Source organism: Triplophysa rosa, linkage group LG6 (genome assembly GCF_024868665.1).
Source record: "Triplophysa rosa linkage group LG6, Trosa_1v2, whole genome shotgun sequence".
Lineage (NCBI taxonomy): Eukaryota > Metazoa > Chordata > Actinopteri > Cypriniformes > Nemacheilidae > Triplophysa > Triplophysa rosa.
In genome coordinates, this window is record NC_079895.1 from 26,551,517 (window position 1) to 26,576,833 (window position 25,317).

General features: G+C 40.3%; 2 protein-coding genes across 2 annotated transcripts in view; both read right to left on the bottom strand.

Moving 5' to 3' along the window:
- Positions 1-6,037, bottom strand: part of chn1 (chimerin 1) — a 38,757-nt gene extending 32,720 nt beyond the window's left edge. Inside the window, exons 1-3 of the mRNA XM_057335732.1 lie at positions 5,621-6,037; positions 3,426-3,464; positions 3,137-3,192 (exon numbers count right to left, since the gene is read on the bottom strand). Coding sequence (XP_057191715.1) covers positions 3,137-3,192; positions 3,426-3,464; positions 5,621-5,639 — 114 coding nt within the window. The 5' untranslated portion in view covers positions 5,640-6,037. The remainder of the gene's footprint in view (positions 1-3,136; positions 3,193-3,425; positions 3,465-5,620) is intronic.
- Positions 6,038-10,340: 4,303 nt separating this feature from the next.
- Positions 10,341-25,317, bottom strand: part of atf2 (activating transcription factor 2) — a 30,280-nt gene continuing 15,303 nt past the window's right edge. The window contains exons 9-12 of the mRNA XM_057335498.1: positions 22,026-22,193; positions 20,143-20,349; positions 18,354-18,459; positions 10,341-12,152 (exon numbers count right to left, since the gene is read on the bottom strand). Coding sequence (XP_057191481.1) covers positions 11,929-12,152; positions 18,354-18,459; positions 20,143-20,349; positions 22,026-22,193 — 705 coding nt within the window. The 3' untranslated portion in view covers positions 10,341-11,928. The remainder of the gene's footprint in view (positions 12,153-18,353; positions 18,460-20,142; positions 20,350-22,025; positions 22,194-25,317) is intronic.

Below are 25,317 nucleotides of genomic sequence, written 5' to 3' on the forward strand. Positions count from 1 at the left end.
AGGCAATGGTGTAATGATGTGGTGATGAGTGTGGGGGTGTGGCCACTGATCTGCATGTTCTGAATAAGATGAAGAATTGGGGGCCGTTTGAAGGGGATTATACAGTGTTCAACCTCAATAACCCCTCCACAGAAACAGATAAGTGGCCAGCAGCCCAGAGCAAGAAAACGGCCCGGAACGAATCCTTAAGAAGCTCTTGAGATAAACATGAAGACCGACGGGCATCTGTTTAATGTTAATCCTGCACTAATTATGAAAAGGTCCGGTCAGCGGGGGGACGGGGGGATACCTGATGAATCCAGACATAACCCACAGTCAGCACATCAACATCCTATTAAAACTCCCTCCACAGACACGGCCGTCTGCGTCCGTACAGTTACTGATGCACTTGTTCTTTATCATTCAAAGAGAAAAACACACACACACATGTCTGGTTTATTATCTCTGTGGGGACAGTCCATAGGCGTAATGTTTTTTATACTGTACAAACTGTATATTCTATCGCCTATCCCTAACCCAACCCCTAAACCTAAAGATCATAGAAAACTTTTTGCATTTTTAGATTTTTAAAAAATATTGTTCTGTACAATTTATAAGCTTTTGTGCCCATGAGGACCTCAATTTTGGTCCCCACAGTGACACGAGTCCCCATGTGTTGGTGTGCATTCAGGTTTAGGTCCCCACCGGGATATACAAACATGAACACACATGAACGCACACACACAAAGACACATGTACGGAATGACTGCTGATGCATATTAATGAATCACAATGCATGCGGTTGAAATATCTTTGATACACTGCTCACGTGCTGTTTATGTATAATAATCCATATGTCTGGTAATATTCATGTATATTTTGCCAGTTGTTTGCATTTAGGAAAACCCTAGTTCTATATTAACTGAGAAATAAGGCATGGCTCACATTTTTATTACTGTAATATAAAAATATTTGTTTTTAAAAATTATTTAAATTGACAGAAATATATTCTGTATCGCCTTTGTGCTAGTTTTACTAAATCGCATTACAGTTAAAAAAAAACAGCAAAAAATCTCATTAGAATCACAATTGAAGAACTAATTTAACACACACACACACACACACACACACACACACACACACACACACACACACACACACACACACACACACACACACACACACAAAATCAAAACGTCTAGACACATTACACTAATGGATATTGGGGGAAATGTGCTTAATTGTAATGACAATAATGCCACAATAAAAAAATCTAATATAGGCTTCATTTTCGTAAGAATATTTAATTTTTGTCTTTTTATTAGGGGTGACCTATGAGATATATTTATACATATATAGGCAAAAAAAATAAAATACTACCGCAAACGGTGACCATTAGACCTCATAATTAATATTCATCAGTTAAGATGGCAGAAAATGGCAGACAGGGCAATGAGTTTAAATGTTTCGCCCCAGAGGGGGTAATTTTGCTCCCATGTCTAAAGCAGAGATGGACCAAAGGCGTTTTCCTGCAGAAATACACGACTATGATACAGATGAATAATTCAAACCAGTATCTCACCCTGTAATTACAGCCGCTATCTCCCCGGCTAATCGAGGAGCGCTGCCGTGAGTGTGTGTGTGTGTGTGTGTGGGGGGGGGATTCTGTACCGCTTGCGTCTGCTGTGTTTATATTGTGCCTCTGGAGACTACTGCCAGTCTAGACCATAACGCAATTAAAAAATGCATTTGTAATTCAATGAAGACGGTTGACCTAAATAATATTCCGGTTGATCTTGAACCATTTACTTGATAAAACAATATCAACAAACTACATGAACTGGGAGCCATAATGGAATGAACCACTGGAATGCCTCAACATGATGTTTTTAGGTACGTTGAACAGGTTAATATTTGTTGAGGATCTTAAATTTAACATACTACTCGTATAAATCATACATTTTCAATTCAACACAAGCATTGGAAACCAGTGTAATAAGGGTGCTGTACACGTGTCCACCTCTAGAGGGCGCCAGATGCACTCAAATCCATTTGCCATGGTTTTTTTGTATTGTAGACATTCCAAGGATTGGCACCTGGCAAACTTTTCCAATCTCCATAAAATGATAACTCCACCAGTACTCGAAAACACCCCGACCAGGGCCAAATAGCCACATAAATAACACTGGGATAACAGGTTTTGAAAAAAGAAATACAGAATAAAAACAGATGAATTATTATATATACCTATGGATCTCAACACTAAAGCTACTCCAGTGGGCCTGTGAAGATACGATCATCTTTCTTACTGTCAACAAATTTATGACTTAAAACTCTTGATTTTTAGGTAGCATATTATTTTCATTTTTGTATTCCTGTGTCTGAAATCGCACACTTCCCTACTACATAGTATACAAAAAGTGAGTTGAGTAGTGGCTAAATTCAAGCTTTAAAATAAAAAATAAAAAAACTGTGAACAGGATGGGTTTCTTTCCAACGAAAGCAATATAGGTACCAAGAAATAGGCCTATATTTCTCATTGTTAAATTTTATTTGCTGAACAATACCTGATTCAATTATTTTCATGGTTGTTGTTAGTACACCATAGGTGAGCCAAACAAAGGGCCCAGATAACACAATCCATCTGGTTTACGTCTATTTGACGTCTGCATTTACATCTGCAAGACATCTGCAATACATAGTTTGCTCATCTGCAATACGTCTCGGAGACGTCTGAACGTCTGTAATACGTCTGCTAAAGATCTGGAGATCTGCTGCTTAAAAACATCTGCTAAACATCTTAGAAAGAGCTGTTGTACATCCATTCTAAATCATAAACATCTTACAGACATCTTCTAGATGTCTATATGACGTCTGACAGCAGACATCTCCGAGACGTATTTCAGATGAGCAAACGATGTATTGTAGATGTCTTGCAGATGTAAATGCAGACGTCAAATAGACGTAAATCAGATGTATGTGTGCTATCAGGGGGGTCACGTGAAAATGAAAACAGGACAGATGCAGTATGTTAGGAATGTGTTCACCCACACATACGATTTAAAACATAATAATTTACAGTTGTTAAGGTACTTCATCTAATCCAGTATGTACCGTCACAGTACGCAGAATCTGTTACGTTGTCATTGTCACTCACCTCAGATATGCAGGTGACTCTGCGTGGATGTGGCGCCTCCTGCTGGAGCTGATACACTATTACAACAAGACAGGACAATCGTTTCAGAAGGATCACATAAATTATAATTAAAATCATACATCATCATATCTAAATGCTTATTTCTATAGAGTTTAGCACGGCTTGAAATAAGTTTTGTATTTATTCTACTCTGCAGACAGGATCCCGTTCTCTAGCCTATGTGCAAATTGTAAAAATTACAAAAAAGTACTATGCACAACGCTATTATAATAGTTTAAAAAATACTTACAATAGGACTTCCACACAGGGGGTCGGTACTCATCATTATCTGAAAGAAATAAGAGAGATTATTTAACTAAAAATGCCATTCAGCAAAAACGTCATAATTGCTTACACGTATATTAAAGGCATTAAAGTAACGTGTTGAGCTTACATTACTTTATTCTAATACATTGTATAGCTTATCAAACACAGATATTTTTATTTACACCTTTATTGTCCACAATAAATGTTTATTAAAGCCAAAGCAAACAGCAGCAGTACGGCTCACGTGAACTATGTTGTGTTGTCATAGTTTGTGTACTGATGGCGTGACACTGCCCTCTGCTGGACAATACAAAACATGCAAGTAGGTCTTTCTTGGTTTAAAACTCTTTTACTTTGTTTACCTACAAAACTGTTGTAAACAATATTATTTGCCAATAAAAGCTAAAGGAAACAAATATAAAAGAAGATTACAAAAAAACGCCCATCCTCACCACCTAGGGTCATAGGGGTGCTGAAGACTATCCCTGCACATCATGGGCCAGATAGGATGGGAATCATCTTGGACAGGGTCAACAAATTACATACTGTATATTTATAAAATGGTAAAGCTGTCACATGTACAGTACCATTTAGAACGGCCATACACGTACCGTTAAGGTAGAGATTTGTATACATTTGGAATTGGAATAATCGATAAACCATCGATAAATGGTTCTATATCATCTAGAGGTATTTCAGAGTTCTTTAATTGTAGTGATGGCGTTTATAAGATGAATAAATATTGCTGGTGGTCAGATCACAAAATCCAAATGAACACTTCTGCATGATCTAACTAACTAAATAAAAAAGTATGCTATATGCATATTCATTAGTACAAAGGTACATTTAAACATGAGTTTGATATGATTTTGTGAGCTGACAGTCAGCAAAATTTGTTCATCTTATAAGTGCCAGAAGTAATTTCTAAATCTGTCACTACATGTCACCAAAACTAAAGCACTCTGAAACATCTCCACAGGATATAAAACCATACAGCGTGGTCTCAATCTTAGTTGTTGGACATAGAAATAATAACAAAACAACACTTGCAATGCATAACTAAAAAATAAACAATTTACACACCATTCATTTTACATGGTGAATCGGAATAAATGTACAGGAACTGACAGCAAGATGCAGATGTCTCTTCAGTGTGTTCATTCTAGGATTAATGAATGCTAGCAGGAAAACCCTGTTGCAAGACCCTGCAGTAAGCACTCCATGAACAATAGAACACAGAGGGAGGGAGAGGCCCTTCAGATTACTACAGTCTTTAAAAAACCCTGGCCCCCCTCCATATACTGCAGCCCACTCACTCACTCACTCTCTGAGGACACCTTCCTCTTCCTTTCACAGAGAAAACCCCTGAAATCTATCGTTTCTTACATAAAACTACTTCCAAGCATAGAGCATTTTAATATATTCAATGCAGTAAACATCATAAAAATGCTGTAAGGGTCTGTAGACACTTCTATTGGAAACGTTAATGATTTTGTCTACAATATATCTTTATTCTAACAGGCACACGAGGCCTTTCGTCACTCGTTATCTGTGCGTCTATGATTCAGCATTAAATATTAATAGAAATCGTCTGCTTCCTTATCCAAAGATAAAGAGTTCCAGGGAAGCGCGCGCATTTCCTCTCCCTCACCAACAAGTGTCTGAGACTGTGCGCTTTGATTCCCACATTAATGTGTATGTGTCACATATGTGTGTGACGATATCTACAGCAGCCTGGTTTAATGATTCGTTATCTGTTGTCCTGGCCATCTCTAATGTTTATAATTGACCTGACGCGACAATTTGTTTGTATCATTGCGACAAACAAAGCAAACACCGAGGACACAAAGAAAGAGAAACCCTTATATCTGAATTTCAGTGCCATTACAATAATGTTAGACCGCGGTCTGAAGTCGGTTATTTTGGAAACATGACAGCCTACATATTGATATCATCATTTAGAAACATTACACGCGACACGTTTAACCAGAACACGCACGCACGCACGCACGCACGCACGAATGAAAACACGATACAGTGTTACAATGTTACACACACTAATGGCAATGGCGGTCTCTTTAATGTCTTCATGTGTGTGTTTATGCATACACACTGCGATGTCTAACTCTTGTTCATTTGCAAACTCCAAATAAAAGCGATCACATGAGATCGACTCACCAAACACATGGATGGCCATTGCAGAGATCCGGTGGACAAAGGTTTTAACAACACACTCGATGTTCTTCTGTCCGCGATTATTCCATGAGGAACGAGTCTGATATTCGCCGAAAACGCGACAATGGCGCGTGCACTTTCAACTCAACTGGTTTTGTTTAATTGTCTAACGCGACAGTCCAGCATAAACGATGAGTAATCTGCCGTCACAAGCTGTTGCCGAGCAACTTTGATCCCTGACTAACAGCGACGATTCAAGCGCGAGCGCACGAGATCTCACGCGCATTCATCAGAGAGGAGTGCTGTATCAGGTCCTCTGCTGATCCAGTCCGACCATTTATTTAGCACTTTCCGTCGGCTAAAGCTCACTCCTTACATCCCAACACAGAAGTCGCCATCTTGTGTGAGCACATGACCCACATGATCCACACACACACGCGCTCATCTCCAGGGGCCGCAGCCTCCTCATGGCCGTTACTATGGAGACCTCTCCTATCTGTGATGCTGTGTTCATGCTATAAATAATAGCCTTGGAAACATCATAACCTGCTACTGTATTTAATGCGTTGTGTGTAAACTGTGTTTGGTTGTAAACGTAGGCGAAATCAAACTTGAATCTATCGTATATCGTTTGGATATTCGAAAAATGTGCACTGTATGTGAACAGCATGAAAATGTGTTTTTAACACAGGAGCCTATAAATGAACAGATTGGTTTATTTAAGCTTATTTTAGTGCTTTGCTGTCATAAGGAGATTTTTTTATACATACTTTGTGACCAATTAGAGACTCAGTTTAACGTCATTCATATTTAAAAGAAATGCGAGTATTTTTCTGCATGACCCAGATTTTAGTGCAGTATGACTAAAACGTGCTTAAAAGCTTCATCAAAAGTTTTTTTTAATGTTATGATGTATGATTATATCAGAACACTTTTGTAAAACAGTGATCTCAAGATCTTAATGACTTTGTTCAACTCATTTTAATAGCATTTAATTATGTTAGAGCTTTTTCAGAACTAACCTTTTTTCTTTAAATCTTTTTATTTTTAAAATGAATTTTTACCAATTGGTCACAAAGTCATTTTTACTGGATGTTGGATGTCACTTATCTAATAGGTCTAATATTGTTTTTTTTAATAAAGAGACATTCTTATACTTTGAAATAAGTGTCCCAATACAGTACAATGTATACAGCCACGGAAAAAATAAGAGTATATTTTTTTAAATTCAGTTTTTCTGAATATACCATTTATTGGTATGTGTTTATGTAAAACTATTATAGGCTACTTGTTTTATTCTGTGAACTACAAACAATATTTCTCCCAAATTTGAAACCCAAAATGAAAACGGGAAATATTTTTTCAGACCTCAAATACTGCAAAGAAAACAAGTTCATATTCACTTTTAAACAACACAACAGTCATATTTCTACATGTAGGAAAAGTTTTAAAAAAGTAAGTGATAACCTTGATTTTGATCACAGTTTTCATGTGTCTTGACATGCTGTCAGTCTTTCACATTGCTGTTGGATGACTTTATGTCACTCCTGAGGTTCGATTTTGTTGAAATTCAACAGACACTGAACTGGAAGGAACACAATACATCTAGAAATGCTGCTCAAATGAAAATTTAGAATGGTCTCTTATTTTTCTTTCCGCGTCTTTATGTCTCAACCTGCATCTAATGAGAAAATGAAATGTAATGTTTTCAATCTTTAATTTACTGGGTGGAAAAAAGTTCATACTGAGCATCTCTACACTCAGTCAAAGGTTCTTTAAAGAACCATCTCTTTCTTACTTTTTTTATAATCTGAAGAAGCTTTTCGCCACAAAGAACCTTCAGATGTTAAAGGTTCTTTATGGAACCAAAAGGTTCTTCTATGGCATCAAGGAACCTTTTGAAGCACCTTTTTAAAGAGTGTATGATGTGTCAAAAACACATCAGCGCAGCTTCAGAAAGGTTAAAGTAGGTTTAAACAAAATCTCCAATATCCCCGGATGATTATTGTGTTGTTCTGACGTGCAGGAGTGCACACGCTATAGCAGGAAGTTCAGACAATAGTCACCAGCAAAGGACATGAGCCGCTGACACCACATTCATTGTTCAGCCCTCATGTCCGGCCCTTGAATAAAAAGTGAATATACCGTCTGCTGATTATTACAAGATGAAAACAGCATGTCTCGTATAAATGATGAGATAATGGATTATTTTCAATACGCATGATCTCAAAAAGAACAGCATGTCATATTGCATTGAACTATATATGATCTGGTCAGAAAAATGAATTTCAACTGGTTGACATTGTACAGTGGAAACTGGTCGGGAAACAGCCTCCTGATGGTGTTGAGCTTCATTTATTCAAAGGGATAGTTCACTAAAAAATGAAAATAAGATCATATATTCACCCTCATGTCATTCAAAACCTGTATATGACTCTGTTTTCCAAGGAAAGGTGTAAACACAAGTCTGAAGCCAGAAATGAATATGACACTGGCAGCCTCATCACACATGCTTTTATTCAGACACACTTAAAGGTCATTGGCTTCACACCAAGATCAGCGATCCACAGCCCTGATCTGTTCAGTCACTGCACGCTTGACCAGACAAGATGAGGTGTGACCACCATCAACACTCTGAGATGCAATGAATCAGACAGATAACAGCGAGATTATAGTCAGAGATGTGTGTATTTCAGGTAGCCTACCTCGCAAAAACACAAACTGCGAAACTGTGACTGAAGTCATACTCGGCACTGTATGAATCATGAGGAACACAAACCAAAATATATTTCTTACTAACACAGGTGCGATTTTTCAGTAGGGTGACAGATGGACACTTTTCTATTCCATCTAGACCACCTCAGTTGATATGCAGAAACATTTAAAAAATAAAGAATAAAAGCACAGTAAAGTTATACATTCCTCAAACGATTTCATTTTTTTTTCAATTTGTTGTTTCCCAGATAGCACAATCCATCTGGTTTACGTCTATTTGACGTCTGCATTTACATCTGCAAGACATCTTAAATACATAGTTTGCTCATCTGCAATACGTCTCGGAGACGTCTGAACGTCTGTAATACGTCTGCTAAAGATCTGGAGATCTGCTGCTTAAAAGCATCTGCTAAACATCTTAGAAAGAGCTGTTGTACATCCATTCTAAATCATAAACATCTTACAGACATCTTCTAGATGTCTATATGACGTCTGACAGCAGACATCTCCGAGACGTATTGCAGATGAGCAAACGATGTATTGTAGATGTCTTGCAGATGTAAATGCAGACGTCAAATAGACGTAAACCAGATGTATGTGTGCTATCAGGGTTAGGACAAGCACTCTGGCTCTAATAATAAATAATCTCTATTCACCGAATGTGTCCAAAATTGCATATATGCTAAATATATGCAGCCTGTAATAAGTAGTGTTCTCATATTGAAAATTCCAACAAGATTAAGTGCAGTTCAGATACCCGGATGATACACTGAGGCTGCGTCCAAATAGCCCCACTTGTGGTCATGGCCACTTGAGAGTGCAAGTCTGTCCAATGTCTTAAAAACGCCAAAGTGCAGTGCCCTTAACGCACACTAAACCCACACTATCTTGAATACCACTTCCGAGCGGTATTCAGGGCTAAATGTATCCCATCATGCATCACGTTCTGGATATATCATGAGACTTTTTGCCCGGGTCTTGCGAGAAAGCTTTCCAAGTTATACAACTACTTTTTAAGGTTATCTACTTAGTCTATGTTTGGCTAACATGTGTTTTTCTTTTGCTTTTGTTTTTTGGGTACAGCTGCTTTGATACAATACAATTAAAGCGCTACAAATACAAATCTGACTTGATTTCACTATATAATTAGATATTACATATAATTTCGTAAAACGTAGTGTTACACAATTCATTGTTATGTATTTTGTAAAACTGCTTTTATCACATAATTAGAAACACCACATTAATTAACGTTATATGTTTGCACTTGCTAAGTGTGTCCCATCGGGTTAGAAATACTACATGGGATCTTCACGCCCACTAAAAACAGGAAATACGTCATGAAAGTAGTCAAGCAAAATGGCTGAGGAGAATAGGAGAAACCGGGACTAAAATACGCAATTATTTGCTGAAATTACAAGCAGCTGGACTCGACGGCGATCCTCACGACGTCTCTGCGACTTACACAGGAATCAGGTGTTCCTGGACACTGAAATGTTGAGCGGAATTGCGTTTCCTGATATTGTAAGCAGTCATTTTGCCACCCAGGAGGCACGCTCCGGCGTGCTCACGTGGTGTTCACGTGGTAAAGTGAAAGTAAAAATCTTGCCTTACCTGGGAAATCATGTTTTCATCCAGTGATAGAAAGATACAAAATAAACAAATATATTGCACAATTAAATATTAAACATATAACACAACGTAAAAGCATGTTCTTCATTTAGAATAAAACCTAACAACACAAATATTCTTTTTAATTTCATTAATATGTATGCTAATTTAATCCTGAAGCGTGTTAACAAAAATACACCTTTGTCTGTTTAAAATCTTCAATATTAAAACAAATATTTATTCATATTACTTGAATACGTTGTGCACATTTATGAAGTGAGTAAAAAAGGCATCAGTCAATAACGGGACAGTTCCATGAAGAACTGAATATTCTCAGGCTCCTCCACAAGATGGCAGGATTTACACATGAAAACAAAACAAAAATCATCGAAAAAAATCACACACCCTGAATAACTTTTTAAGAGCTATGAAAAGATTTATTACAACATTTTAGTCATTTGTATATTTTATACATAGCTTTCACAAGTTACAACTTTAATAACACAATAATTAAATGATCACATCCTGGAGGTGGACCCAGAGTTAAGAACAAAACCCTGTAGTAAAGCTGCCATGTTCTGGCTCAAACTCTTAAGAGTAACAAGATGTTGAACTGCAGTATCCCAACAGGAGACATTGGTTGAAACATTGGTCTTATTCTCTCAGAATCACGCAGGTTAGCACATAACAACTGTCTTATAAATTAACCTCTGAAAACAAAAATAAGTTCTAAATAGTCAATATCTAAAAGCAAAAAATGCAGAAAAGTCTTGTAGAACTACACAGTAGTAAGCCAAAACATTTGAGAGAGAGAGAAGTGGACACAAAGTCATCATTATTTTTTTCCAATCTATTCTTAGCAATCGTGACTAATCAAAGTTTAACTTACAAAGAGATCTTACAAGGAGCAGCTCTAGATTCTGTTTAGAGTTTTATTCTAAAGACAGATGTGTTTCAAACAGCTCCAAAGGTTGGGAAAGCTTTAAAAGTCTGTTCAGGTGATTTTGTATAATTTTTACTTTGTTGTTATGATCTGAAGACAACACAGTACCAGTAGAGATCACACACAATAATTCCATCAGTAATGACATTTACAATGCTTCCATAATTACACTGTAATTAGAAAGACAACAAAGTGAAAGAACTAATCATGTTTTTCTTTTCTGTCCATGTTTGTAAGAATCAGACACCACAAATACAAAGTCAGCCACTTTATAAGCAAGCAGAATGGAAACCACGTATTAAAAAAAGCATAAAGCCTCTTATCAAAATAACTCCTTGAAAGCTTCCAGTATCAGGAAATATTTTGTTTCACCTAAAATGTAAACATAACTAAACAAATACAGAATACAAACTGAAACCTGCAACAAATAACTAACAGCACACAGACAAAATAGCGTTTGAAGAGTCCACTGTCCAAGAAACAAATCTTCATCTTATCGGTGTAAAAATGTTCCCAAAAACTTCATCCAGAAGTTTCACACAACGGCAGGTTTCTGTTTCAAGACTGATGGTCAGTTCAGATCAGTTTTTAAAGCTACTCCTAAAAGCTGCTGGAAGTGCTCAAATGTCAGCAAGCACTCGATCAACGATCATTCAAATAAAAAACAACCTTTCACACTCTCCTCATGTGCAAAATATAAAAGGCAAAGAAATTAAAGTGACCAGTTCTTCCATCTTTAAACCTCTGATAGTGCTTTATTAAGTCCACGTTCTCTCAATAAGATTCAGGACACATTCAAACTAGACAATCCTTCATTCAGCGCTTTATAAATACACACACACACACACACACACACACACAGAAACACAATTAAACAATCAGTACGGATCTCCCATGATCCTTTTTTCCACAACGGTCTTCTCACTCTTTGTAAAAATTTCGCTGGATTAAAAAGAGCTCAGATCAAAATTGGGGAAACCAGAGCGTTCTCCAGACAAAAACGCGGCTACCAAGAATTACAGTGACCGATGTAGAGGCCCAATCAGCTTCCTGAAGACTGGGTGTGAGCGGTGGAAGCCCCGCCCACTTGTGACTCCTCCTCCTCTTCTGTGCTGGGCTCCAGAGCGGGGTCGGATGTGAGCGCCGCCACGGTTGCCATGGACGAGTTGACACCGTTGGATGTGCTGATGGAGCTGTGCTGAATGGCCTCGTTCTGTGGGCTGCTGGGAACAGACATCTCCCCGCAGCTGTCCTCCTTATCCGGCTCTGAAACACAAAGCACAGAAGCGACATCAACAGACACAGCGAGACTCAATGCAGCCTACATTTAACACGGAGAACTCGTGAACACGAACGTATGGTCTTTATCAATCGCAGACGCGGCGCTTCTGGTGTGCGACCCCTTTAGAGAAGGTTCAATTCTGACCCTGCAAACGGTTGAACGCAGCAAGCCTAACGCTTTGTCTTTTATTAATCCCCGTGTTTGCTTCGTAACCTTTAATTAAAGTTACAATGTCATTTTAAACCAACATCATCAGGGTGTATTAGAGGCTGTAGCATGTGGCCAGACTCTCGCACCCCTCCCTCCGATCCCCTTCCGCTCCTGCCAACTACTGCAGCGACAGATAATTACTGCACCTGATTTTAATGATACACACACAGGAGAGCGCGAGAGATGCGCGGTCCAAATGCCACCAGCTGTTCTGCAGTTGCATTGCATTAATTGGCTCCTGATGAGGAAGGGAACGAGAAAGGCCCGCTCTCGCTCTTTCTCGCTCTGACTCGTAGCGAAACGCAGACTGGCGTGATAATTAATATGGCTAATGAAGCGAACGCCGCTGAAATGGCACTTGGTAATTAACGCAGGGCTATTCCATTGTGCGTGCGGTTTGCATCTGAATCGACTGGGCTTCGATTGAGCTACACGTGTATGCCACAGGGTTGTATACACTCTCCCCTGCCCCGCACGCGTAAGGTCGAACTCGCCATAAATCTGAAGTGTTTTTTCTCTTGGCGTCTCTGTATTCAGGCATCTGTAATCACTCCTGATGGCATTAAACCGAAAAGGGGTTGATATATTATCCTGCACAGAATCTCTGCTCACCTCTTCTCAGATCATCTCCACTCCGAGCAGATGGGGCTCATGCAATGCCAAACGGAAGCATGGCCCATCTTGTTTGTGGGGCAGCTCGGGTAATTTTTTCCCACCTGCTATCGAGGTAGTGCTACTGGAGAGATTCAGAAAAAAACATGCTTAACATGTACGCAATGTTTGGCCGACGCGAGGATAAGCCTGGTCCTGTTGGACATACTTTACGCTGCGACGAGCACTCTTCCATGTAAATAAGATGGAGTCCACGTCAGCTTTACAATCCTCACGCCGCAGTTTTGTGTTCAGTGTGGATCAGATGCTTGTCGCTGGCGACGATCGCATCACGTCAAGTATGAACACGCTGTGATTTAGGGGACAATTCGACAACCCTTCTAATGCTAAATGAAAGCTCTATAGAGAAATGTACAGTATATGTACACAGGTTCATAGTGTTTCTTTACAAAGTAGGCATGCACCGAATGTTCGGGTACCGAACATATTCGGCCGAAAATAGCGAATGACCTTTTGTGGGCGGAGTTTAGAGGAGAGACTTGAACTGAAATGGTTGTCAGTCAGAATTGCTTGCATGGATGTTTTTTTTTCTTTAAATCATTTTGCCGTGTAGCCTATAATAATCCAACAGTTTTAGATTATTCATATTTTTAGCTTATAATGTTGAATGACACTTTTAATGAAGTGTTTTGTTGTAGGGGTACAGAGTACAGTACATTCTTTCAGCAGTCAGTTATAGGCCTAATATAGGCTATTCAAGAAGTCATTTTTTTTGTTTTGCTCAATTTTATTTCAAGCTATATTGTATTATATTGAAAAGCAAGACAAAATATAAAAAGAACATTTTGACCATTCAGTTTATGCAATAGTGAAAAAATTGGCTAAATAAATGTGCGGTGTTCGGCCTTCGGCCAAGTGTTTCGTTTTTATTCGGCTTCGGCCAAGAATTTTCATTTTGGTGCACCCCTATTACAAAGTGTAGTGCATAAGGGGCCATTAACATTTCGCATCTAAATCCGCGTGGAAAACGCAAGCTGCACTGTTTTCTCCTTTCTTCCAACGCTTTTGAGAGCTCACGCTTTCCTGGTGTTTGCCATTGCTAAGCAACCATGGACCACGCTTGCCATTATGACTTTGCTACTAGATTTATTTACGCTGTGATCATCTGTGTCTCCATCTTTGCTGAGCTTGTCTATATTGCCCCACAAAAGGTGAAGCTGATTGGTTGGTTCTTGTCACATGATCTGCAGTGCGCGCGTGGCATTCTGAGTTGAAATATTTTCATCTCGATACGGCACTGACGCAGATAGAAAAAGGAGCATGTGTGTTGTGACTGCGTCGCCCCCATTTGAGTACGCTTGCCGTGTGTCTACATTTGAAATAACGAACATGCGCGCACAAAAGAGGCTAAATGTGAACGGCCCCTAATACAGTCTTTTAGACGTTTTTGAGCATAGCTGGAAGTATTTTGTAAAGCACTTGCATAGATTATGTTTCAGGCAGATAGAAACAGATACAGAGTTTTGCATTTAATCCAGACAGCAGCACAGTAGTCTGGGAACCGGACTGAAGCATTCGGTAACCGAAGGTGCTTCAACACGTCGCTCAGACTGCACTTTATCATCGTATTAAGAACGCTCTCTGACAGGCGATGACCATCTGCCGCTCTCTGTCCCGCGATGAATGTAGAACCCACTGGCGTTGTTTACAAATCCGGCAAAGACCGAACGGCGCTCTTGCGCGCGTCCCATTTGCACAGGTGACTAATATATGACCCCTCACGCTGCTCTGTGACATCTGCGGCGTAAACAGGATTGAGGAATGGTTTCGATCATCTCCACGCTCTCCTCTTCCTCTCAAAGACCTACCAGATGCCTGTAAATGAAGCCGCTCCCCGACAAGCCAATCTCACCCGCCCATAATATGCATGAGACCTGTCAGTCAAGCTGCTTAACAATGCCGTCGCATAATGAACTGCGTGGCTGCAGCGCCGCATCCCAGTTGCGAAACTGCGCTTCTGTCAGGCTCCCGGCTATAATACACTCATTTTGAAGGCAATCATTGTCAATACAAGTCAGTGCCGGCTTACGGGAATGACGGCGTGCGTAAAATCGACGACGTACCGGCAGCGGTGTGAAATCAAAGTGGCCAAAGTTATCTACAACAAAGTGCTTACACACCAGCAAAGCGGCATGGCCGGCCATTAAGTTTTAGTGTCTGCTGAAGGCCGCGGAAGAGCAGCCGGCAGATGCGCACGCACGCACAAGACCGCTCCCGCAAACGCTCCTCCGTCCCCGTGACAACAGCTAATTGATATGAAGTGGCTGCATATGGCAGTCGAGCCGCAGATCTGCACATTTCACAAGGCGTCATTAAGGCATAACGGCCAAAGACGCACGTGTAACCGAAGCAGCCCCCCGTTTCTGAATGCCTCTTTATCACTCATCTTAAAGAGGACGATGCCACATACAGCAGGGATCATTTTGTTTGGGAGCATCACTGGTGTGCAAATATATGAGTCCGTGGTCGTTCTACAGTGATAATGGGAAGAGATGAATCTGTGTTATTTTGCACACAGGGCTAGTTCATATTTCGCTCTTCGCATTTCATCAAATACCCTGTAGAACACTCATTAGGAATAACGCTCATCTGTTATAGTCAAAAAATAAATTGGCAAAAAATACTTTCACAGCCCATTAAGCAGGCCTGGCAGTCCAGAGATTTGAGCTTATCTTCATAGAAAGATCGACAGTCGGCTCAACCAAACATCGTACAAATACAAAAAATGACGTGAGCCCTGAAATCAATCTCAGGCTACAAATGAGTTTAAAGTAATTTACAATGTATTCGACTTGACGTAAAGCACAATATTCAGTGGAAAATAATATAGAGAAGAATTTAATTGTGTCCATAAGGATTTAAATGGAAAGTGGGCCGTGCTAAGATAGGATACTATTAGTGATACTTGCTCATGTAATAAACACACCACTAACCCCTAACCTAAGTATTAAACTTTGACACATAAATCATTCTGTCAACCAATCAGAACATGTCAGGAACAGCAAAAAAAACACTATCAACTAGGGGTGTAACGGTTCTTGGTAAAAAATTGAACCGCATGGTTCTCCACCAACGGTTCGGCTCATCTTAAATCTTAAAGCGACAGCAGCATATTCCTGCTGTCTGTTCAAAGTCAAGGAAATCACTCACTGCTTGTGACTCAATAGCTTCTGTAACTTCAATTATGATTCATCTTTATTTCATTTGTACATATGCAATGTTATGTTTTCTTTGATTACTTTAATCCATTTCTACCTTAAAAGGTATATATACAGTATCTTATTTCATTTTCTGCTTTGCTCTGTTGTTTTATTGGTGCCGTTACTTGTAGCTTGATTATTTGTTCTTATTTTTATTTGTCATAGTGTTGTCACGATACTGGAATTTCTAACTTCGATTCAATACCTAAAAAAATATCGATATTCGATACCATTTTCGATACCACGGGGAATAAACTGCCATAGCAATAAGGCCCTAATAAGCAATAGCAATACAGGCCTTTTAAATTTTTATTTGAAGTTAAATTGAACAAGACTAGACAATGAGGTATATATTTTTACATTATTTATTAATTGTTAATCTAATGTTAATTTTACGAATACATTTACTATTTAAAATCAAAGTTGTATTTGTCAGTATTAATGGACCAGACCCTGTTGAAAAAACCAGCCTATGCTGGTTTGGTATGTTTTGATGCTGGTTTGCTGGTTTGTGCAGGTTTAAACTGTTCATGTGCTGGTTTAAGATCAAACCAGCATCGATCAAAACATACCTTACCCAGCATATACTGGATTTTTCAACAGGGGAGCTTACATAAATAGTTATATTTTTTAACTAACATTTAAAAGAGATTAATAAATACTTGAACAAATGTATTGCTTATTCATTGTTCGTTAATGTTAGTTAATAGCCTACATTTTTATTTGGCTAAATTGGCTTTTATTCACATGGGCCCATACTGTAATCATTGATCAGCGCACAAACTTAAACGCAAGAACTGTTGCAGAGACTCCGCACTGGACATCTGGACATCTTTCTAACATTAACAACTTTTAACCGGAGCGAATGAGACGAGTGGATGAAATCATTGAACAGCGCACACACATAGAGCGCTATGGTAAACACGGAAGTGCAAACGTGTATCACACGCGAGAACTGTTGCGGAGACTTTACTCGCACCAGCATTATTTCAAACATCAAATTTACCGGAGCGAACGAGACGAGTGGATGAAATCATTGATGAGCGCACATAAAGACAGAAACGCGTGCGTTAAACATGAGAACTGTTGCGGAGACTCTGTAAGAACATAAACAACATATAACCAGGGCGAATGAAACGAGTGGATAAAATTATTGATCAGCGCACATACATGGATCGCTATGGTAAACACGGGAAGCGTAACGAGCGTGCACCACGCCAGATGTGTTACTGAGACTGGCCATCTTTTCTAACATTAACACTATTTAACTGCCGCAAACGAGTCAGGTATGTGAGAGGAGGCGGGGCTCTGTTGTTATGCGTTCACGTGCAGTGTGTGTTAACTCACTGTCGGAAAAGAGAAAGAGAGCGGGAACGCGCAGCTGATATCGATACGTGGGACATGGGTATTGGAACCGTTTCAGATTCTTCAGTATCGATACTTATCGAAATATCGATATTTTTGACAACACTAATTTGTCAGTAGTCCCTTTTCACTGAACATAGCACAAACCGAACCGAAACCGTGACCCTAAAACCGCGACACAAACCGAACCGTGAGTAATTTGAACCGTCACACCCCTACTAACAATCCAATCATAACATGTAATCAAAAATGTAGTTGGGTAACGATTTTCACTATCCACATGGCCTTGGTTACAACAACTGAAAGATATATTTTCACAGCCAGAAAAAATGAATATGTTGAAGATTATGAAGACATGATTTCCCAAGTATAGGCTTAAACTCATGCCATCCCAGATGTATATGACTTTCCATTCAAGGACAAAATCATATGACAACTAGTCACGAGACACGAAAGAGCCAATAAGATATTGACACGTTACCATACTTTAATATTACTATTAAATGTGCTTATTTTGTTTATATAATATTTTTAAAAAATTCTCACAAACATATTTAGAAGTCATTTGCTAACCCGCTGGAGTCTTTTGGATTGTGAAAGGATGTGCTTCATGGAGCACGGGTCCATATAAGACATGACGTTGTTTTGCAATAAATTCATTCTTTGTGTCATACGCATCTAGAATGGCACGAGGGCAAGTATCATTCACTCTTCCTGCTTTGGCGGTGTGGTACTCACGCTGGTATCCTGATTTCTTCTGTAGGAGTGTCACAGGACAGTCCTTATGTGCCAACAAAAGCTGTTTCAGCTGAGCAACCTCATTACGCAGAAGAGTCACTTCACTCTGGACACAAAGAAAAGAGAAAGAAACGTGTTATCCGTCACAGCGAGGAATCCTTAACTCTTCATTTTTTGGGACACAATTATAGCTGCTTAATGGCAGACTCCCAGGAGAGAGAAACAGAGAGAAGCCCCCATCCCTCCCGCCAAACGTTGTCGCCCATTCTGCTGAGATTTACTCACGGCTGCCGTTAGACTCCCATGGGGCCGTGCTGTTCTGCGTGTGCTAAAGACAGACTGTTTAACAGTGAAGGTGACTTAACAGAGAAACGAGGAGAGGCCGCGACACCCCGCCGCACATTTAACCGCTTCCTCCGTTCCTCAGAAACGTGGCCGACATTTAATCTAGCGGTCTAAATGCGTGCCAGTTTATTTCATTCCATCTGTTTCATCTGGGCAGAATTGGCACGGTGGGCAGCAGAGAAGCAGATTTAAACACATATGCTCCGACAGCGAGGTCCGTGTCGACGAAATGCACACTGCCACGGTCCATTATGAGCACAAAGCAGCTCGCTCGCTTTCTTTTCTGCTTCTCTGGTATTCCACATGCCAAGAAAATCCAACCTCTTGACCAAAGGCAGCTGTAATTCTGAAATGTATAAAATATTTACAGTAAACAGCTGCAAGTGAACTTTCATTTACATTATTTAGCAGACGCTTTTATCCAAAGCAAATGAGAGAGCATTTAACATTTTGGGTAAGTTTCAATGGCAACCGACATACAGGTGCTCTCACCCTGCTATTCAATAATAAAACAAAACCTGATGAATCAGAATTTTCCCATCTCCTGCTTTCGGAAAAACACGGCAGATGAAGAAGAGCGAGCCCTTTCAGCCCATTAAAGTGTTTAATGTTATCACAGAACGGCCGCGTCCATAAAGACGGCACAGGGGGGATGTTTGGCCCGAGTGTTGCCGTGTGCTGGTCGGCAAACCCTGTCACCTCATTAAAAAGCCTGTTAAGGATGATGTTAACGTAATTGAGCATCATTAGAGCTCGACGCTCTGATCAGCTGGGCCAACGGGGCATAGAGGGACCATTACACCAGCCCATCAGCGCTGATAAATGCCCTCGTATTAAACAGCAAACACACTGTCGCGCTTCTTCTCGGTCTCAAACGTTCTGGTATCCACCCAACGGCCTTCTTCAGCTCTCCATCTGTTTTATGTTAGTTTATCCGTTCACGTAAGCCACAAACGAATGGCCCCACCCCCGCGCTAAACCGTCGCGCTTTGTTTAAATGGACAAATAAAAAAGACGGCGGGCAAATCAACAGTGGCACATCTCATTAAATTGTCTGGAACGTGCCGACGCCGAGCCGCACTCTCCGTTATCAGCAGAGACAACGGTTACGTGAACTGTTTCGAACTTGTCAGTGGCGGATCCTAATTGCCTGCTACAAACCGGGGGTTGAGAACAAGACGGCTTTCCCTGAGAGAGTTCCGGGGCAGCTCGCGAACGCTCCGACAGAAGAGACGACACGCTTGTGTGCCGATGACATCTGGAGGAAACGTCTTTATTGACAGGGCCATATCCATGGGCGGGACTCCAACGAACACGGCGTGGCTGTCATGCAAACGCACTTCTTAATTTTTATTAATGACTTCATCACCGTCTTTGTCTCGCTATCAGATGCGCACGTGACAGGCGCTCGAGTCGGGTGACTTTGCATCTCTTAGGTGTGTACCTGTAGCTGTCCGTTCATGGAGCTCATGTCCTCGGCTTTCTTCTCCAGATTTTGCACCCAGACTTTCCTCTTCTGCCTGCAGCGAGATGCGGCGGCTCGGTTTCTTTCCAGAAACTTCCGTCTTTTCTCGTCGGGGTCCTCGCTGGTGGTTCGCCGCCGCCGACCGCCTGTACTGGTCGTGTGCTGCGCTGGTGGGGCTGGAGACACCTACACGCCAATCAAACATACATGTGCAAAAATAAACCTATTAAAATGACACAAATAAGTAACCCACAAACAAGTCTAACGGATACAACAGTAATATCAAAGATATCACATACGCAACAAGAAGCAATCACAGCTCAATAAAACATGTTAAAACTGCTATTTTGGATTAAGAATAATGACGCACCGATATATCGGCCAATAAACGCTATCGGTCGATAAAAGCCATTTTTCAATTATAAGCCCATAGTTTAAAAACAGTCGATGATCATATCCTGTCAATCAAAAGACGACAGAAAAATGCAATGAATTTGTGCTCTGTATATAGAAAATGTTAAAGGAGTAGTTCACTTTAATATTTGCCCCATTCACTTTCCACAGTCATTTTTATTCCTACTATGGAAAGTCAATGTTAAAGTGAACTACTCCTTTAAGAAACATCACCAGTTTGAGTTTGAATGAATAACATTCAGAAAGTTAAGAAATATGAATTTAACCTTCAGAATCGGTATCGGTGGATATCACTCTGAATAATCAGCTATCGGTATTAGTGGAGAAATTTAGTATCTGTGCAGCTCTAGTTAAAAATAAACAAAAATCAGCTATTGAGGAAGTGCACAAAAAGTCTTCACATTATGATGTTTACTTTGAGCTGTAGCTTATCATTTCTTATGCCACGGGAATGCTTCGTTCTGATTGGCTGACGAGCGTATTTCGAAGGTAAGGGCAAACCACATGACACAATCAGCGGGTTAAAGATAATACTTAGAAACACGAAAATAACACAAAACAACAGCTTTATTTGTTTATTTGTTTGTCTTAAAGTCAAAAATACGTCTGTGGAAGAGATAAACGGCCTTTAAATACACAGCAGCATCTTTCTATGGCACTGTGAGAACCGCAGCTGGCACAGAAAGCTCTGAGTCATGTTTTTTCTCCAAATGCTTTTCTGATATGACCAGGCTGTTGAATACTGCGAAAACAAATACTGATACTTAGCTTTTCTGTCTAAATGAAGCAAACCCACGTGCATATGGGCTGTGCTCTCGGTCTTCCTCTCGCTCGCTCTCTCATAACGGCATACAGGCTCAACGAATTGAGAAGAGACACGTAAAGAAATCAGTTCTATTAAGTTAGCATCCTATTAGAAATTCGCGGATTCCAGGATAAATACCTTAAAAATGTCGTGACATCAAACATCAGATCAATGTGGTAACTGTGGTATAAGCGCAATAATTGACTCCGGTCTTATTGAATTCTTAGAAAATAATGCATCCCCACCTCGGGGTGTGCATGATTTTCTAAGAAATCAACGGCCGTCGTCAATTATTCCTTGCACATCAACTCGATTTTATGTTTCAAACGTAGATGGCGACAGAGAGGCAAAAGATACGGATTGCAATGAAGTTTTTAGACCTCTCTGAGCAAATATTTATCCTTTTCCTTGGATATTAGTTGTCAGGGTTGTGGTATGTTGCCACATGGAGTTCGACAGTTACAACCATTTAAGTAAAAAGTCCGAGCTAAACTTTAGATGGTTATTCCACTGAGTTGATTCTTTCGTGTAATAAATCATACATAAAGCCTAATTTATATTTAACGCCTAATTAACCTAGTGTTCCTTCTGAAATACATTTGCCGGTGACAATTAAAACTCGGCACATTCTCACAATACATACAGGAGTTTCTGTAGTGGATGTAGCTGGTTGCTGTAGTGACTTTGGGCGGGGCTCCTCTGGTGGAGGCGGCTCTGGGGGCGGAGTTTGGCTGGCTGAGCTGCTCTGGATGTCACCTGCATCTCCGTTGGTTACCTGAGGGAGTTGTTGACTGAGAGCCGCCTTTAGCTTCTGTAGATGAGAAAGACAGGAGCGAAGCCAAACATCAACACTCTGTCACGTCTGCGTCTGAATCCATCAGTGAAATCCACACAAACAAGCCACTAAATAATCTCTTTCATTGTTTTAGTCACACAAAATCAAATCTCCGATGGCAAGCCAAATGGACCATTAAAAAACTGTCTGATTCGTACTGCATGCAAAAACAGCTAAAACAATCTGATTGGCTGGCTTGACATTTTTTCAGGAGTCAGGGTGCACAAGTTTCATCCGTCTGCCAGAAAACACACACCTGGTTAAAAAGTACAAGGCAGACACCATCAAGCTTGTGTGAAACTGTTTGCTTTGCAGTGTTATATCTTCAAAACCTATTCAAAGGTTTTGTCCAACGCACACTTGCATATTCTGCTTTACGTCTGATTTTACATCCACCCGACCCTAAACGACCCAATAACATTTATACCAAACTCAAGCTGGTCAGCCGAAAGTCAAACGGGCCGTTCCTGCAAAACCGGCTGTTCTTATAATCCGCGATGTGCACAAGACGTTACGCCGTAAGTAAAAAATCTGTCTATGTGCGGCGCATTTAACTGTCAAATCTCCCTCTTTTCAGCACTTTTGTATGCCTGCAGGAGAACTGTAGTGAAACGAGAAAAGCGCGGCGCTCTCTCAGGGATCAGGAGGCTAAACTACATTAGAAAGATGCGAGGACTGAAGATTAGAATAATTAACTTCCGCGGAAAACCAGAGGCAAGGATTAAAACAACATATTCATCACGGCTTAAAACAGATGCTTCCCTCAGAGCTCTTCCACAGGAGGAAGAGCTGTCGTGGCTAATTCCCTGTTCCCTGGAGACGTCTGTGGTTTTCTCTCGTCTCTTGTTAAATCTGCCTTTCCCTGGCGTACTGTAGCACATGCAGCACGGAGACCTCATCGCTGAGCACCGCTCACTATCAGCATCCCCCAATAATGACAACGCTTGAAGACATAGACACAATAATATACAGCAAATTCTTCGGCATCGTTATGATATTCCACTTACAGTATAACTTTATATGAACGGATTTTGTCTGAAAAGGCTTAACATTTCTTCTGATTCAGAATGTTCATAGCGAAATAAAATTACTACTGCGTTTCCACACTGGTTTTCACCAAATAATATGAGGAAGAACCATATTCGAGCTCTTTTTCATATCCATATAACAATAAACAGCTCAATTAAATTGTTTTTCTGAAACAATTGTACTAACAACAAGATAACAAACACCTCCATAGCAGGTCTGGTGTGAAACTACGGCCACAACGATACGCGGGCATTCATTTCTACGGAGAAACAAGAAAAGAGCTTTATTTGATCAGCAATCCTTACCAGACCAATATATCTAGCAAATGAGTTTATAGAGTAATACGATTCCCGAACTCCACTTTTCTCCATCACTAGGAGGGAATTATTCACATGAAACCATTCATACGGGGCCTGCGAGAAAGACTAAGAGAGAGCGAGATAGACGAAGGGTCTATGAAGGATGTGTGCGGGGCCAGTCAGATTCATATTTCATATCTGCCGTCTCAGCCCCATCAGAGCAGTAGCCCTCCATCTCGAGGGTTTTTATCAACCATCTGCTCCTTTATTACTTATCTTTATTTTGCAACTAATTAACAGCATAATCTTCTAAATTCAGCAAGTTAATTATCATTATTGTGCTCTTTGCAGCATCATCAGTCCTTGTAAAGTGCCGTGTCTGTGTGGCTGGGGAGCGAGCGAGCGAGAGAGAGAGAGAGAGAGGGATGGGGGGGTGTTTGCGTGATGAGGGCTCATTAGATGTTTTCTGATGACTTGAGGTTTTGTGTGAAGTGTGGGCGTCTCGTATGTGTGTGAATGTCTTTTATGCGTGTAGATGTATGATCATGTGCTCAGTGTGTGAGCGCTTTATTGTTTTAATGCATACAGCAGTTCATGGCCACGTCAGGGCTTGGAAAATGTTTTTTTCAAGGAAAGGAAATGTGCAGCTTTCAGAAAATGCTGTTCATCTAAATACAAGGTAAATCACATACTATATTTTATATTTATTTTTAAAAAGTTACATCATTTACAATGATACAGTATATGTCGTAAAAATGTGTGTGTCTCAAACCACCAACAAAAACATCTTTTAAATCTTTTAAATTTTAAATTAAACATGTTTAATGAAATACTCACATTTTATTATTATCGTTTGGAATAATACTGAAAAAAAAAACATTATTTTATTAGAAGTAAAAGAAGCTCCTACTGACAAATAATGGAGAGGCTCAGAGATTTTGTAGGCTAGCCGGGAAGTAAGTGTCGCGCTGGTTCCCTCGCTCGATATCCCCACCACCAAGCCTCCAACAACTCTTTCAAACTTGATTAAAAACGTGTTCCCTGGTAAGTCATTACTCCGTGAATGAATCCGCATCTACGTTTTAAGAGATTTGTGCCCATGTTGCATTATTTGGCGTCTGGAACTTGTTTAGCAACAGCCGTTTTTAAGACACAATAAGGCTTTAAAAAAATCACAAGTGGGTTATAATTGGTGTGTTTTATGTCATAGAATAAAACATGAAAATATTCAGAGGTTTTGTTTACCACAGACCTTATTTCAGGCGATTTACCAAAAAAAACCCCTATAAACTTTGGAGCGATGGAACCGGAAGTCCTAAAATGCTAACTCGCATCCAGGGTTTGCATACAAAAATACATCATCTCATAGCTGGACGTCCAGCTTGCACAACCAAACCTCTACAGATGATCCAGAATGCGGCGGCAAGAGTGGTCTTCAATGAACCGAAGAGAGCACACGTCACTCCTCTCTTCACTAAGTTACATTGGCTCTCTACAGTCGCTCACATCAAATTCAAGACTCTGCTCCTGGCCTACAAGACCACCACTGGTCCAGCACCCCCTATCTTCACTCGCTAATGCAGACTTATGTACCCGCCAGATCCCTACGCTCTGCAAACGAACGACGACTTGTGGTGCCATCCCAAAACGGTAAAAGATCTCTCTCACGCACCTTCTCGGGATCGGTTCCACATTGTGGAATGATCTGCCCGCAGATTCTGTGGCCATCTTTAAGAATCGGGTGAAAACACATCTCTTCCATCAGCACCTGA